The 11,689-nt window shown below is 38.8% G+C and overlaps 1 protein-coding gene across 6 annotated transcripts in view; it reads right to left on the bottom strand.

The window, feature by feature from the left end:
- The window catches only part of LOC111617699 (solute carrier family 15 member 1-like), a 44,654-nt gene that overhangs the window by 21,626 nt on the left and 11,339 nt on the right, over positions 1 to 11,689 (bottom strand). For 2 of the 6 annotated variants that reach the window (XM_023358986.1, XM_023358989.1), the window contains 8 exons: positions 3,969 to 4,013; positions 3,472 to 3,593; positions 3,317 to 3,398; positions 2,678 to 2,839; positions 1,546 to 1,682; positions 1,370 to 1,472; positions 1,173 to 1,301; positions 997 to 1,104 (listed from right to left, as the gene is read on the bottom strand). In XM_023358986.1, coding sequence (XP_023214754.1) covers positions 997 to 1,104; positions 1,173 to 1,301; positions 1,370 to 1,472; positions 1,546 to 1,682; positions 2,678 to 2,839; positions 3,317 to 3,398; positions 3,472 to 3,593; positions 3,969 to 4,013 — 888 coding nt within the window. The remainder of the gene's footprint in view (positions 1 to 996; positions 1,105 to 1,172; positions 1,302 to 1,369; positions 1,473 to 1,545; positions 1,683 to 2,677; positions 2,840 to 3,316; positions 3,399 to 3,471; positions 3,594 to 3,968; positions 4,014 to 11,689) is intronic. The other 4 variants (XM_023358987.1, XM_023358988.1, XM_023358991.1 and 1 more) reach the window with 4 other exon arrangements.

Below are 11,689 nucleotides of genomic sequence, written 5' to 3'. Positions count from 1 at the left end.
TACTTAAAAGGGAAAAAAACATTTTTAAAAGGAAATTCTACGAACATATCGAAATTATTAAAACTAAAGAAACACACAGAATGAACTTAAATACTGGTACTGTCATAAATGACATCTGGCAGCCTTTCCTAAGATGCAAAGCCCATTAAAGTTGTCCTACCATCCTCCCACCTTAACCCCCACTGTGCAATTCCCACCAACCTCTGTATATGTTACAAGGATCCCTCACTTCTTTGTAACATCTTCCATCAGACCTGTCCTCTACACATCTCTTCTGTATTTGTCACATCCTACAGGTATTCCGTTAATTTTTCATAATTTACACCTTTTTAATATACACTTTTTTAGTTTTGTGCATACCACTTTTTATTTTAACACACATTATACTATCCTCAGGTGCATGTATATTGATCTGATAGCACTATTTGCTCATTCCTCCTCCCGTGTTTAAATATGTGTATATATATCTTATGTGTAATACCAGCTTAATGGTCACTATCTCAGGTAATTGTATTTTATCATATAAATCACTGTACGCGTATACTAATTTTTTAAATGAATTCTGTAAATTTTGATACCTGTAACCAATTTGATAATTATGTAATAATAATAGGACTGAAGAGGGGCATTAAGCCCGAAATGCATATCCGTCCAAGTCAATAAAGCAACCTTTTTCCTCTTAAAGTGTTCCTGTATGATACGTTCTCAACAGCAACATTGTGCTAACCAAACACAAATATGCTAATTCACTAAGGACAACCGTTTAACCGAAGCGAAACGGGTTTTCCCCTGGCTACAAATGTCTGCCTAGCGCGGTTCGGCCACAATCCGCTACGGTTCGCCTTTATTATCGGTTCGAAATGGAGGGGTTCCATAATACCATATACGATATAAACAGAATACGATATAGGGAGAAGATCCCTATATCGTATTCTGTTAATATTACAATTTTTCGGGAAACGTGGAAATATAATTTAGATCCCGGATCGAACATACCTGTTTTTCGAATATTCTTATCTCGGCAATAACGAGAACTATCAGGTTTCCGAAAGCCGTAGTCAGAAACCAGGAAGCCTGGATGAACGATTTCAAGCTTTCGGGTGCCTGTCAAATGGAAGAGTTGGGTAATTACGTAAGGAAATTCTACCGGCAAAGCGGGAGAAAGAACTTACCTGAGCGTAAGAAAAAGCCAGTCCGGTGATAGAGTACATAATTTCTCCGGCGGTGATGAGGAAGTATTGCGGTATCTGCCACAGGACGGAAGGAGAGGCGGGCGGGACGTTTCGTCCACTCTTCCAGACCTAATAAAACGATCAGACATTCGATTTCTCCTCCGGAGGTCGTCCGTACCGGAAAAACCAATCCTTACCAATTTTCCATCCCGGTCGACGATTAGGTCGTAATTTACTCCGCTCTCGAAAACAAAGGTGCTATTTTCGACACGGCCACGGTAGAACACGTACACCCCGTATCTTAAAACGGAGGCGTTAAAAACTCGTGGGACCAAAACTAAAGTATTAAACGAAATTACGTTTGCCTACTTACTCTCCGGATTCCAAATGGAGATACGTACTGGCCGGACCGCCGGGAGGATTTACAAAACGAAAAGTAGAATTCTCCGGAGGAGAAAATATTCCGATTCGAGCCTCCCCCGTCTTAGGATTCTCAAAGTCTTCCTCCATCTTGGCGAAATAAACGCTTTATTAATTGGAATAAAAATTGGGGTTTTGGAAAATTTAAAGTACCGCGTTTAAAAGGGCCCGGAAAGGAGGACTTTCTACGGGAAACGGGAAAGGAATTTGACGAAAAAATAATTAATGGCAAAATCCGAAACAAAAGTTACCGGCTACCGGCCGATCAAACAAGTTGCGACTCCTCCAACTTATAAGCGCAACGGCGGGCCCCGGTTCAAAAACTTGAAAATCCTGGACAACCAGCCGTTACGAAATTTTATTTAACAAAAACTTTTATATTATTAATCGTAACTAATAAAATTGTTTCTTGGCCTCCGTTAGATTTTGTTAGGAAAAAACTTTTATTTTCCCGGCCGTTACGCGAGAAGGGAAAGTAGGCAAACGGTGTCAAATTCGACCCTCCCGTTTTTTTTTGGAAATAACCACTTTCCGGCGTCTGTTTCGTTTAATATTCGGATGCAGTTAAAGGTGACGGGGTGGGACTTAACCGAGATTTTACCGGTTATTAGCATTAATAATTGCTTATCGAAAAAGCTTTTTGTCGTTTTGTAATAATTACCGATATAAAGTTTTATAATAAAATCTGGTAATAGATGGCGTCACACAATTTATTCGTTAAGTTTAATAATATAAAAGTTTACCATCAGAAATATTATAACCAACACTTACTATTTTCGAGTCGTAGTGCTTGGCCTATACGCCAATACTATGACTCGAAAATAATATAAAAGTTACTTTTTAAGCAAAATTTCGTAACGGCCGGACGATTTTTTTCGGGGAGGCCTCAAAAGGCGGAGACGGACGGAAGGCGAAACGTCCGGCGCTCCGGTGGGGCGTACGTAACTGCCGGGAAAGCCAGAGGAAACGACATAGGGCCGAGGAGGAGACCGCCACATAGCCGGCCTGGCGTTTTTGGGTAAGAAGTCCTCCTGGCCCAACGCGCATTTATCGGTCTTCGAGCGGGAACAACGTCCGAGACTCGCCTGGTGGAAAACGGGGCGGGACCGGAAGACAAAGAGAGCGTGGTCGGATAGGAAATAAGTGCCGGGTCGGCAGTCCGACGGAAGTTGCGGGCCGGAGCCGCAGGGAAGAGCGTCGATTATCCGCAGACCCGCGTAACCCCGAGGAAGGGAGGAGACGTTACTCTGAAAGAAGAAAAGTGCAATTAGTCCGGTCCGTAATCCCCGCGCCGCGAAAAACCAGCGCTAATAGTCAGATCACACCCAGCGAAAGCGAAAAGCTATGGCGAATTGTAAAGAGCGAACCAAAGAAAACGTCGTCTGGAAAAACAAAGTGGCCGCTTCCGATATTCCGTCGTTAACCGGTTAGATTCGTTTATTTATTGAGAAAGATACGTAAAAAAGAATAAGATTTATTGATAAACCGTAATTACAACATTTACTCTATCGCGCGAGAAAGTTTCTGTAGCCATCTGGAAAAGAACGAGAACCGCGCGACAACTAACGAGTGTACGATTGGTGACGAAATGGTAAAATATGCCGGAAACGACCTGGCGTCCGACGCGTTTTTCGCTTTGGCCAGCAAATCGCGCTCGGTGCGAACTAAGCTTAATTCCCGTTTCCGGCGGTCCGTCTTACCGCCGAGACCAGACGAGCGATTACCTCCACGGACAACTGAAGAAATCCGGCCAGGACGAAAGAAAGCGCCGTCAGCAAACCTCCGACCGTCATTCTCTGCAGAGGTCTGTGCCAGAGTTAAAAAATCGGTGAGAAGAGACTTAAGGACCGAGGTTACCCGGCGAAAGGCAGAAGATTACCTGGTGGGCCAACCGCACCTGTCCAGCAGGGGATACACCGCCGACTCGAACAGCGGGACGAAGAGGACGATCAGCAGTGGATTAACCGCTTGCAGTTGGTCGGGATTCAGCCGGTATCCTCCCTGCCGGCGATCCTTCCGTTAGTTTACGGGAGCCCAGCCCGCCGCTTTCCCTTCTCTATCCACATTTCCCTTTAATCGGGATACGGGGAACGGAGACGCGGTCGACCCCATAAGAGCGATCCACGGGTGACCGCGCCGAAATTGCGGTTCTCCCAGCCGACGTTAACCGGACGAAGGTTTTTCGTCCGGTTAACGTCGGATCGAACGATAACCGGACGACGACTGGTCGGGCGGAAGCCACCAAAGGCGTTTTAATCCCGGGAAACGGACCAATCGGTTCTTCTCTGGAAAAACTGCGGCCGACCGACTTTCCGGGTGGAAATTACCCGCGGAAGAGGGTCGGCCGTTCTTTGGCGGCCCCCGCCGGACACTCACCATCGACGTATCCAGCTTGGTGGCTTGCAACGTCCAAGTAGAACCCTGCAAAAAAAGAAAATTACCGTAAAATGTAAAATTGTATTTCGAATTTTGGAACGGCGTCCTCCTCGGAAAAGACTGTATATTTATTTATCGATATTTTCCAAATTTTTCCATCCATCGTTTTACGTAAACTGTTTCTCTACCGGCAAACATTTCTTCGCCTACCCCTACAGCTTAGAAACATTACGGCGCCACCATTCCTACCGAAAAACAGAGAATGGAAGTCCGCTATATTTTGTACCGTCGAAAATACTTAAATATCGAAAAATATTCGGAGCGGTACCGACCGGTAAAAAGAAGTCCTCTTACCACCCGCGGAGAGGAAATACGGAAAAATTGGAAAGAACGGATTTATTCGGCAAGGGAAAAATAGGAGAGAGGTCGAGGAACGAATTAAGATTTGAATGGGGAAAAAAGGTAAATACGGTATTGTGTTTTGATCGGAGCGAGATTTCTCTCTATCGGTGTTATTTATAAAGTGATTTTTGGAGTATCCGGCGATAACGATAAACGCCCTTATCCGATTTTAAAAGCGCAAACAAAGGATTCGATACGGTATCGTTGGCACGGCGCTAGTATAATGCCGATAAACGGAAAAAAACGAAAGGAAGAAAGGTATTTTGCTGTAATGGATTGCGCCGTCGAATTTCTTTAACGCGCCCTTTGCGTAAAAACACCAGAGACGCCTGTAGGTTAGAAATATTTGGAAAATTATTTGTATCGCTTTCGTTTCCATTATCCAACGATGCGTCGTTCTTGACCTTTTCTATCGTAGTGTATCGGAATAATAATCGAATGTCGTCCGCATTCGAGAACGTTTACGCCCCCGTTATAAGTCCGGAAGTCTACCGGCCACCACGGTAAGCCGTGCCAGAGACGAGGAGGAAGCGGAAATTTAATTTTTATTAAAATACGGCGATAATGGTAAACATTCGTCTTTAAATTGTAGTTAATTAAAACAATACGCCGCGTGACGAGAAGAAAAGATCTCGATGTAGATAAGCGCCCGTAAACGGGACAGATTATCGATTAAACGATTACAACGACAATTATAGTTCCGACGTCATCCCTCCTATCTTATCTCGACGATACTTTTTCGTATTAATATCTTGTTTATAAATTTTCCGGCAAATTCGTCAGGAATCGATTCCTTGGCCTTTACGAAAAACACGCCGACTCTATATGACGCGCGGTGGGTAAACGGTCCCGGTGAAAACTGGCCTATTTTCGGTGAAATACTCGTGGCCGAGATTCGATTATCGCGCTCGACGTTGCCAAAGCGTTTAAGGTCGGCCGACAGTTATTCTACGTAAACGGGCGAGTGCCGATAACCGGCGATTCGTTATCGAACGACGGAAAGTACGATACCCGTTAATTCGGTGGGCTTACAGATTTTACGCGGTTAACCGGACGGCGCTAATACCGTAACCGAACGTCTATTAATTATAATTAACGAGGTAGATGGCGGTTTCGCGTAATTTTCTAAAACTTTTCGAAATAACCAACACTAGCGGCGTTGCTCGGGCAAAAAACAACGGCACCGAATATCGAACGGTAATCCGCTAATCCCTCAAATATTTAAACTCGGCACTTGGAAAACCGCTTAAAACATATTTTGTGCCGGCCGGTAACCTCGTATTACGTACAGTACATACAGTACTTTTCCTATTCGAATACCACCGTAATGCCGGTCCGTTGCGGAAAGGGGTGGAAGTAATTCGAGCGAAAGTAGTCGTCGATCTCCCGAAAGACAGGACGGTCGACCGCTACTAATTAATACCGGTCTACTATTAATATTCGAAAAGTGATCCGCGTTAGACGGGCCGCGTAATCCGAGTCGCCCGAAAGACTCGATATAAAACTTGTTTAAATAAAAACATCTTGTAAAAATGCGAGATTAATTGCTTTTACGCCATCCCGTGAAAAACTGGTGAAATCGGGTGGAAAAAGTAAAGGAAACTTTTGAAAGTTGTGGCGTAAGAATACCGGAAACAGATTTGGCAGTAAGACTCGACGCCCGAATAAAGTNTAAATTTAGTACCTAGTTACAGAAATAAATTACAATATATTATTTGTATTTCTAATATTAATAAAGAAAATACATTGAATGTAGGAAGTGTCATTTATAAAATAAAAATACACATGAAAAGATAAAAAGCATTGTTGTTTATCGACAGCTAAATCATTTAAAACTGGTTTAATGAAGAAAATCTGATAAAAGTTTGACATTATAATGTTTCTATGGAAGATTTATGTAACTCTTGTTTTGTTTGCTTTATTTGTTACGTATAAAGAAAGAGATTTACAGCCGAAATGCATTTTGTAACAACAAATGGAATAATAAATATATGTATTGGTAAACAGTACATTGAGATTTTTAGTTTGATGCTGAAACAGCAACTAGACTTACTATAAAATGGCAAGAGGAACCCTAGTGGATACCTATTTAATATGGTAGTATTACAAAAAAAAAATAATTCTTAAAATCATCCCTTTGGTGAAGCTGTACTAAGAGGATTTATAGGTCAAGCAACATAAAAGTTTCTTCTAATCTACATTTATTAAACACAAACAAAAAATACACAGTTCAGAGTTACCAAATGGACATATTCAACTCACAACAAAAAAAATAATCCAGCTGATCAACTCAAAGAAGTGTTTTGGAGGGACATAGAGTTAACCTCTCTTTTTTTTATAATTGTGTTTTGGAAAATTATCCCATCACTTCTTTGTTCTTTGTCAACTTCTTAATGTGTCAGTCTTCTACACAGAATAACTTGTTTTCAATTTTTTAAAATATTAACAAAGACTGTCACTTGTGAGGAGAATGACAGATGTTAATATTATACCTAGAAAACCAATTATGATACAAGTGTTTTATTTGAAAATTTTGTTACATTTAGTACATATACAGAGTTTTAACTTGAACCTAATTGTAAAAGAGGAAAAAATAGTTTGTAACAAGAAGGTTTGTTGTTCCTAGTATATTTAAGGTGATAAAACAATGCACTTTCTTTTAAATTGATTATTTACTACTGGCAAATAAAACATTATAAATAAAAAGTAACAAATTCCTAATTTGAAGAATTTTCAAAATGAATATTCCATTGGAAAAAGCTTAGGATCAGAATAATTTGTTATATTGTTTTCTTGTAATCTCAAATAAAACTAAAATTACAATCTAATGTTCTGTTTGCCCCTATTAGTTTGAATAAGTTGATTTGGTATTGACACAATTAGTGAATTTAGTCTGTCAGAGCTGATTTGCTTCCAGGAGATTACTATTGCAGTTTGTCAGAAATATTTTGCTGGTCATTAGCATATATCACTGTGTCTTCCTATAGAGAATCTTTGGAGTTTAGGTCAGGCTATAAATTGGCCATTGAAGAATATTAATATTATTCTCTGCAAGTCAGGCTATTGTAGAAAATTCTGAATGTACAAGGGCACATTATCTTGCCAGAAAAGGAGGTTTTTGTCCATCACCTCATTACAGAGGAAGATGATATTTTCCTAGTAGAACTTGATATTCTGCATTTAATTGCTTTGGAAAAATGGTAATACATGACTGACAAATAAGAGCCAAAATCACTACCAATTTACCTCCCTGTGTGTGCATTGCTAAAAGCTGAAGGTCCTGTCTTAAAGCCAATAGTGTTGGATATATCCTAGTCCTTCCAAATTAATTTTCTTTCATCACTAAAGGCTATGTGTTGTCATAAATAAGAATGTCCAACATACTGCACAGCAGGTGGTAAATACATTTGTGGACAGTTTGGGCTTTGACATCTTGTGATTCTCTAATCTCTGTAAAACATTTTTAATTGAACAGAACAGGAAGCTGGATTGCACTTGTAATTTTTCTTGAGGAAGCAATTGTTGCTTCCATTCTTAAAGCATTCTTAAAATGCCCTTCTCATCTCTTTTGGAATTTTTTTTGGTCTCACAGAAAGTTTATTTTTTAACTATCTACAAGATCTAGATACTTTGGTAGGCAGAACAGTATGCTCTAAATGATCACAGTCTTGAAGGTAATTATCTTTTTCCAAACTCTGTCAAGGATTTTCCACACCCCATTGTCATAAAGAATTAGATAAATGCTACAGCTATATGCAAATCAGATTATACAGTAGTACTGATTTCAGTTTTTTTTTTGAACAAGCTTTAATGTGAACCCATTCTTAATTTCATTCAGGCCTTTTCTAATTTCTGTAAACACGTTAATATATTAAAAGAAAATTCTAATTAATGGGAAACTAGGATATTCCAATGATCTTAAACTTTTTCCAGCACAGTACAAATAATTTTTGTTTTTTACTAGTATTTAATAAAAGCCATACGCACATATCTTTTAAATATTCTGGAAATTCATCTCTTTCGAGTATAAGACAGGATGAGTAACCAAAATACTCTTAAGATTTCTTTCAACTTGCATCAGTTTCTTTTAACTTATTAACTACTTCTATTAACTTATCAGTTTCTTTTTAACAGTAACTTTTAACTTAACTTATTAAGATTCTATATTCAAAAAGGACAAAATTAACAACAAATTCTATGGTACGCTTAACATTATAGTAAAACAGTAACAATAAAAATGAAATGATGCCTCAAAGCATATCACATATACAAATGTTTCGTGTCCATTTTAGAGCAGTGCTATTTAAAATAATGTTTTGAGAACCATTAGCTGCCAGTCTGCGGAGTCTGGAGGAAAGAATCCCATAATATTAAGTATTACCATGTTTCCAAAAGAAAATACATGACACGAACAATTATTTATTGTGACACAGTCACAATGTCCAGATGCAATTTTTAATTTGCATCTGGAGATCATATTTTTAATTTATTTATTGATAATTTAAAATATATGCTCTCCACCTTGAATTAATAGTGTCTTGCCCCTGTACATCATACTTTTCCTTTAACAATAGAGTCATGCCGGTCATTTTTCTAACTTCTTTCTGGGGAAATTTTGAATCGAAGTTACGTTACTTCCGTTTTAAACCGGAAGTTCCTATATAGTTAATCCGGGCCTCCTGCCTCTAAGCTTTCTACATCTGTTCTCGACATTAATCTATCTAGTGTTGCCACCTTTTCAAAATCGCTGACCCGGACGGGAGGTCAGGTTTGTTCGAACAGAAGTTCCTGACGCATGCGCAATGTCATTTTACAATGCGAAGAATAACGTTCATGCAAATCAGTTAGTGTACAGACAATTTAGTTCTATTTGAGACGTGTACGATCGTTCATAGAAAAAAAGGTCGACAGGTTGCTGCGCGCCACACGTCGGCGTGAATAGACTAACATGGCGGAATTGCGGATGAGTTTCAGTGAATGTGAGTTTTTTCGCCGTTAAAATAGTGTAAATTTGTAAAATATTTGCAAGAACTTTGTTTCATCGTAATTTCACAATTTCTACGAAATTCCCGGACAAAAGTAATAGTTCACCCGGACGGGTGGTAACACTACATCTATCTAACTCCTTTCTCGAGATTAAGAAAGAACAGATAGAAAAGGGAAGACAGTGGGAATTCATAGGTCTACAGCTTTTTCGAATTGAAGCTCAATAGTGTTAAATATATACTATACTATACATACATATACACACAAGAAAAGACTTTACAAGAGAACTTTAATCAATTAAGAATGTCGCCACAGATAAACGTCCGGGATTGGAATCAAATTGCCGTCGTCCTTCGACGCGAGTGCTTTTCCAACTTTGCTCTACTCGGACATTGCGGTATATTCAAAGTAAATACGGCGGTAACTCGGTTTTCGTCGATAATCCGTCCGTAAACAACCGACGAAAACCGAAGCAATTATTTCCACACGAATCAATGTAAATCCAATTAATTCGTTCTAGACAACTCCAAAATATATACCATTTTATATAGAATAAATTTAGTGTTTAATACTAAAAACAAGAAATTAATATAAAATGGATAAAAAAGCGGCCGATTTCAGCAATCTTAACGAAGCTCGTATTTTTCAACGATCATCAAATTTCTTCAACTCTATCGTGTTCCCGGCTTCTTCGAAGGGCCGCTGGCTTTGGAAACTTTCTTTGGTCCCGCGATGGAGCAAAAAGGAAAGAAAAGCGATGGGATCGTTTGGCTAGAGACGCCACATTGAGCAGGAAAACGCGTGGGTCTACCTTTGTTTTGGAAAAATTAGCAGCCAGGTCACTCGGGCACGCCGACGAAAACCGAGATATTAGAGGAGAAGGTGGTACTATGGAACCCCATTTTCATTATAGTGAGTTGTAAACAAGGTATCATAACTACACCCACAGTTTTTGTAAGGTACCGGTAACTAACTAACTATTAAACTAAATGTTCCTAATTAGATTTTTTTGCTAGCGTAACTATAAGTATGGTTTTTGAAGGCTTCCGTACAAAAAGTCAGAAAGTAGGCTTAGGAAAAACCGGGTGGTAATACGGAACCTTACTGTACGTTTTCAAAAAATGCTTTAATGTATCCAAAAACAAATAGGAAAGTGCAGAGAATGTTAAATAATTACAAAATTATATATTTTATCGCAAAAATGATTTAATAATAATAATAAAGAAATGTTCAAAGAAGAAGCTAATCATTTACAAAAATCGCAAATATAATGCTCCTAGTGTTAGGTATCTATTTTTACCACATACTTTTACAAAAGATAGACGAATTCCATATTATAAGCACCGATGGGGTCGGTATTTCACGCATCGCCATCTCGAATTAACTTACGTCTGTCGAGACCAAATTTTAAAAAACGTGAACATCGCGCAGATTAATACGTACCCCTAAGTATCTGGAACGGAATTCGTGCACCGGTGAACCCACAACTACACGATTTATATTTTACAAATAATTAAATTCGCCTACCATTCAAAACTTTCGAATTCCGAAAAACACAAATATGCTAGAATCAAGGTTGCTTGTTGTTCTCTATTATATGTGTTTGGTTAGCACAATGTTGCTGTTGAGAACGTATCATACAGGAACACTTTAAGAGGAAAAAGGTTGCTTTATTGACTTGGACGGATATGCATTTCGGGCTTAATGCCCCTCTTCAGTCCTATTATTATTACATAATTATCAAATTGGTTACAGGTATCAAAATTTACAGAATTCATTTAAAAAATTAGTATACGCGTACAGTGATTTATATGATAAAATACAATTACCTGAGATAGTGACCATTAAGCTGGTATTACACATAAGATATATATACACATATTTAAACACGGGAGGAGGAATGAGCAAATAGTGCTATCAGATCAATATACATGCACCTGAGGATAGTATAATGTGTGTTAAAATAAAAAGTGGTATGCACAAAACTAAAAAAGTGTATATTAAAAAGGTGTAAATTATGAAAAATTAACGGAATACCTGTAGGATGTGACAAATACAGAAGAGATGTGTAGAGGACAGGTCTGATGGAAGATGTTACAAAGAAGTGAGGGATCCTTGTAACATATACAGAGGTTGGTGGGAATTGCACAGTGGGGGTTAAGGTGGGAGGATGGTAGGACAACTTTAATGGGCTTTGCATCTTAGGAAAGGCTGCCAGATGTCATTTATGACAGTACCAGTATTTAAGTTCATTCTGTGTGTTTCTTTAGTTTTAATAATTTCGATATGTTCGTAGAATTTCCTTTTAAAAATGTTTTTTTCCCTTTTAAGTA

The sequence above is a fragment of the Centruroides sculpturatus genome, unplaced genomic scaffold, assembly GCF_000671375.1.
Source record: "Centruroides sculpturatus isolate CEXI.00-Female unplaced genomic scaffold, Cexi_2.0 scaffold1296, whole genome shotgun sequence".
Classification (NCBI taxonomy): domain Eukaryota; kingdom Metazoa; phylum Arthropoda; class Arachnida; order Scorpiones; family Buthidae; genus Centruroides; species Centruroides sculpturatus.
This window is presented reverse-complemented; position numbering and strand designations above follow the sequence as displayed.